The sequence below is a fragment of the Antrostomus carolinensis genome, unplaced genomic scaffold, assembly GCF_000700745.2.
Source record: "Antrostomus carolinensis isolate BGI_N321 unplaced genomic scaffold, ASM70074v2 scaffold52522, whole genome shotgun sequence".
Taxonomy (NCBI): domain Eukaryota; kingdom Metazoa; phylum Chordata; class Aves; order Caprimulgiformes; family Caprimulgidae; genus Antrostomus; species Antrostomus carolinensis.
In genome coordinates this window covers 1-5630 of record NW_010298597.1, presented here as the reverse complement: position 1 = coordinate 5630, position 5630 = coordinate 1, and the positions used below count along the sequence as shown (strand labels likewise).

Here is a 5630-nt window from a genome sequence, read left to right as displayed (position 1 = left end):
TGTAATAAAGTCTTGGTAGAAGTCAACTCAATTTTCAACAGTCTTAAAATATGATCCTGCAACAGGCTGCAAATTATCTATCTGGAATTAATTGGTGCATTCCCTAAAATATTCACTTTCATGCAATGCATGAGATGTGGAGCACAAATTATCCTGAAATAAGTAAATACACACTAACATGGGATTGAGAAAATGGTTTCTGAAGCAGATTTTTCAGTTGTTGGCCACAAACTCTCATATCTACTGATGAAGAAAAAAATATTATGGACAACTAGATGTTCACCTTAAACATCTGCTGACATTGGCCATTAGGAAAACAAAATGTATTGAAATGCAGACTGATTTATGTACACAAAGATAGTTTGTAAACTTTTGCACAACATTAAAGTATTTTGTGTAACAAAACCAACAAATGACTCGGGAGGAAAAAGTGCAAACAAAAAAGAATCTTTGCTGAAGCCAAGCACGGAACAGAGAAAGTAGTTAAAACTCAGACTGAATCTCTGTTTCAGAACATTAGGAACCGTTTAACTACAGAGCAGCATCAAACTGAACCACCCCGTATTTTCCACTTACCATCCATTCAGGTTCAGAAGCCTGAATCTGTTCACCTTGGCCAGGTTTTAGGCCAACCTGAGTGTCAGATTTCAGTGTTCGCAAACTACAGAGAGGAGCGGGATGAAACTTGTTCAAGGCTTGATGAAACGGAACAGTGTATTCCCATTTTTTATCTCCTGTTAATTTTCTATAGTTTAGGTCACCTTTGAAAATAAGCAAGTTTGACTTCTGCAGATCAGCATACAGGTCAGGAGCAACTTCAGCCATACTGGAAAAGTCATGTGGCAAAGTCCAAAACATGTGATCATGGTAAACCCAAACTCCCTTTTTCAAATTGCCCTCCCAGTTTATCCCACACCTAGACATCCACATATGATTAGCTGACTGCAGCTGTTTAATCGTCCAGTTAAAATCACGCTTTGTGGTGTCTGACACATACCATGGAATACTTTTCCCATGAAAATGGACTTCATCTGCTAGTTTTGACAATAACAGGAAGTCGGCCAACACAAGATCACTTACAAGTTCAAATCCCGCATTATCCAGGATTAGATCAACTCTAACATTACTTTTTCCTGTATTTCTTTTTTTGGCGTTTACAAGTACTGACCAGACTTTTTCCATATCATTCACTAAGATGTAAGGTATCATGTTCTCCAGGGATTGCAAAGGACTAGATTTCTGAGAGCTGTCTTCACCAGCTGAAAAAGAAAGGTCACACTTGTTGCCCCACAGTGACACCTAGAAGTAGGAAAAAACAAAAACATTTGCTAAGTCTCACTGTAGTTGCATTCTAAACTTCACAAATGATGAATATTTTGTTTGTTTGCTTTTGGTTTAGGGGCATGAAGGCTCTAACTCCACATTTTCCTCCACACTTTAATAAAACTCAGCTTCATGTACAGAAATCTTAATATAGACAAGGCAGAAACCGAACAAAGCTCTGTATTCATGCAGGCATCAGAAACGTCCATCAGAAGTGACAAAGACGGAAGATTTAGATCAACACAAATACACTGATCACAAAGCTTAAAACACAAATATTCTCCATACTGTAATTCCAAAAAATATGAGTGGGAACACAGAAAAAAGGAGTAATAAAAGCAGGTTTATTTTTTTATTACATGCAGCCAAGTAAGAACTTGTATCTTAAGTCCACACTAATGAGGTCTTTAGAAAGATTCATCAAATCCTTGGTGTGCACTATTGCCAGCTAACGGACTTTTTTGTAATCCTATGATATTTTTTATCCTACCTAAAGGCTTTATTTTCCAAGAACAATGCAGCTACAAAGCTTTTAAACCACTTCTGGCCCAGACTGACTTCTAACTTTTTTTCCAAAGAAGCCTAAAATTTTTTAGAGCGTCAATAAAACAAGTTGTTTTAAAATTTTATAGTTAAATAACAAAAAGGCCACCTGGAACTTGACTTAAAATGTTTTAGAGATAATGAGTTTAAGGGAGAATAAGCTAGGTTTTCAAATATACAACAAAGAGCAGCAGTAAAATGAAAATGTCATATTTAATGCAAGTAACCAAATTTAAATATTTCCAGAGTAGCAGCAATACAGTATGGCTGCCAGGATTTCATTGCATTTTTACAAACAGAAGAGTTAATATTTTAATTTCCATACAAAGTTCAGATTCTTTATAACTTCAAGTTTTTGGGTTTTTTTACATAGGGAAGATGTTTTAAATTCTTATTTTAAGCACTACTAGTTTACCTGCAGTAGCTTAAAAAGTTCCTCCTGAAGTTGCTTTTCATCTAGATCCTTGATATTTTTCAGAAGTTCCTGAAAGTAAGTGCATAAAGCAATAATAGCCTCTTGGGATTCAAAGAAATTTTGAGACTTTCCTTCCTTAAATACATCAAAGTTTTCAATAGGTGGGCTGAAAATAGAAAGAGAACAAAAATATTAATGTACTTGCTGCATTTTCCATGACAGCACATGAAACACACCTGAAAGTGCAAGCTTGAGGCTCAGCTTTTTTTAGGCTGTACTGTGGGCCCTAGTTAGATTTTCCACTTCTAATCTGTCATACTAGACTTTCACACATCTCAGTAACAGTCTGATATCATATCTCCCTGAAAGACGGTATACAAGGTATCTTCATATTTCTAGCAATATATTCTGAAAGTGAACAAGTGTTCAGTCACAGCGATTCAGGGAACTGCACATACAGGGACAATTTCGAACTCCAGTCTTCACACATGAAGCATTAAAGCTGTAACGTGCAAGTGAACTAACGTAGCGAATCGATGGCCCCGTTTCAAGCGTGTTTGTGTCTGCTGAAGTGTACGTCCCACACCCAAGTCTCTTACGGTGACATGCAGTTATTCTTACAGAAGTTTTTAACTAGGACTTTAGAAAATTAACACAACAAAGGACAACAAAACAATTCAGTTCTTGTAATGTATAAGAAATATAGACTCATCTATCATGAGACGCATTTGCATGTATACCTTTTGACAAACGACTGAACTTCCATCCAAGCATATGCTTCAGAGCAGCTAAATAATGGAGAGCGAGAAACTTAAAGCTTGCTAATAAAACGTATCTGCCCAGTTTTTTAAGTGCAATCCATCAGATTCATCTCATATTTGTAGGTTTTTTTTGCCACAAGAGCTCAAATTATGCAATATACCAGTAGAAACAGAGTTCCATTACTGCGTTTGCACCTCTACAATATTAATGGCAAATCCATTGCACGTGGAGCTTTCAATTTTTTTTGGCAATAGCAGGAACTGCTCATTCCTACCCCATTACACTGCACTGGCACATCTCCACAGTACCAGCGTAACAAGTTTTTCCTGCCAAGTTATTTTTAACCAGGATCATCAGCTCCCAGAGTCTGATGCAGCATATGGTCTGCAAACAGTGCTGTAAATAAGAATATGGTGTCAGATGAACAACAGGGGCTGCTTAAGCTGGGTCTGCTGCTCTAAGAAACAGTCCCCAAGTGGCAACTTCAGATTTCAAGCAGCAGAACAAGTCAGAAGGCCCAAGAGGTCAGTGGTTCTCCTGTTATGTGTTTTTAGGCTAGCGTGTCTTAAGAGATAATTCCAGACTAACAAACCCTTTAGAAATGCTAAATAACTTTCAGATCTCAATGCACATTAGTCTGAAAGAAGGTCAAACTGTACAGTCAAGCTTAAGAGTTTTCATGGCTTTAAACTGGAAGAGGAGAGGTTTGGATTAGACATTAGGAAGAAATTCTTTCCTGTGAGGGTGGTCAGACACTGGAACAGGTTGCCCAGAGAAGCTGTGGCTGCCCCCTCCCTGGAAGTGTTCAAGGTCGGGCTGGATGAGGCTTTGAGCAACCTGGTCTAGTGGAAGGTGTCCTTGCCATGGCAGGGGGGTTGGAACAAGATGATCTTTAAGGTCCCTTCCAACCAAACCATTCTATGATTCTATGTAGACCAAGTCACAGACACTGAAGCATAAGCCTTCAAATTCTGCTGCATGGAAGAAGTACTAATTTTAAATCTGAGGTGCAAGATGAGGGAAAAGGAAGATGGTAAAAGCTTAAGATTTTCCTTCATCTGATTCCCCCAGCTGTCTTCCTTTCTCCTAAAATAAAAATGGGAAAGAATAATGTTTTGCAGAGAAATATACCAAGTTAGTAAACACCTACTTCTGTGCTAATGCTGCATGAATTCTTCGATACATGTAACACTCGACATATAACCAAGGGGACTGAAACCAACTGGGTTCTCCATTTCCACTGGATACATTTCGTTGATAGTCCAGGTATTGGTTCCACAGCGCAGCATCAGGCAGCTCATCTTCTAAAGGGGTCACTGGTTTGTCTGTTTGCAGTTCATTCCGCAGTTTGGAGAGGAAAGATATAGCTCTCTTCTCTGCTTCAACACCCTTCTGAAATAAGTGGAGAACAAAAGTTCCTATTCTGAACATTTATTCCTGTAGAGACATAGATCAATTTTTCATGAAAGAAATAAGTGATAAGTTCTAATTGCTGCACACGAGTCCCTGATAAATCAGAGCTTGATTCAATCAAACATTTTGGTGAATGAAACTAATTTTCCACCTAACACCCTAAAATGAATCACTCGTGGGAATTCTTTTTAGACTGGATTTTTCGTTTATTAGAGGGGCACAGAGTATTGAAACACTGCCATCTTCAGAAGATGCTACAGTTTATTAAACACTGCACCAGCACAAAAACCTAGGAAATCATTGCAGCTGCAGAACAGACAGATCGGAAAAAGGTTAGACAGAAAGGTGAGTTACAAAATTAATGAAAAATAGCTACAAGAAAGAGATAATATAGAAAAAAAAAAAGATTAAGACATACAAGTAATGACTTAAGTAAGAAACTAGTAAAAACAAGGCAGAGAAGGAGTCTCAAGGGTCAGGGGAAAAAATCTCAGGAAAAAAAAAAAAAAAGAGAGACCTTACTCTTACCTCACCATGTTCTTCAAAAAATTCACTTTTATGTCGATGCAGAGTATCAATAACTCTTGTGAGAATCTGTGGCAGTCTGTCTTTAATTGTAAAATAAGCAAAGGATCTAAAAAGGAAACGAATAAAATGTTATTATTTAGAGGAAATGATGAAATATCTTCTATATTTTAAAATAAATGCAAGGTCTTAAAAGTAAGTTTGTGTGCCTTTAAAGCAGTGGGCACCAATAAAAGAAATGTTAAAAAATTTAAATCGGTCAGGTTCTTGGAGCTACTTTTGAAGACAAAGATGAGCGGCAGTCTTCCCAGGAAAGACAACGCTCAGTGACTGGCCCTGGCAGTTAATTCCAGGCTAACGAGCATTCGCTAACTGCTCAGTGACCCAGACATAGTCAGGGGAAGGATGAGAAGGACCACGAGCAAAACGTGAGCAGCCCTACAGAGGCCTCGAACCCAGCTTGAAGAACCATTTTTATTTGACGATTTCCACCCCGTCAGTCGGAGTCCCGGTCTCGGAGAGGCAGAACTGAACGGCTACCCAGTACCGAACGGCGAACCCAAAGCAACCGAGCACAGGAACACAGCTCGTAACCCTCCCAGCGCCTCTTCCCACCGCTGACAGCCCGGGACAACGGCAGCGCTAAGCG

The 5630-nt window shown here is 38.7% G+C and overlaps 1 protein-coding gene across 1 annotated transcript; it reads right to left on the bottom strand.

Annotated features, from left to right (window-relative positions):
* Window positions 1-342: 342 nt before the first annotated feature.
* DCPH1 (damage control phosphatase 1) lies at window positions 343-5090 on the bottom strand (the record flags this gene model as incomplete). The annotated part of the gene is made up of 4 exons (XM_010162477.1): window positions 343-1299; window positions 2282-2447; window positions 4194-4435; window positions 4985-5090. Coding segments are annotated over 4 exons (1282 nt in total), but the record flags the coding sequence as incomplete, so codon positions are not given.
* Window positions 5091-5630: the final 540 nt, after the last annotated feature.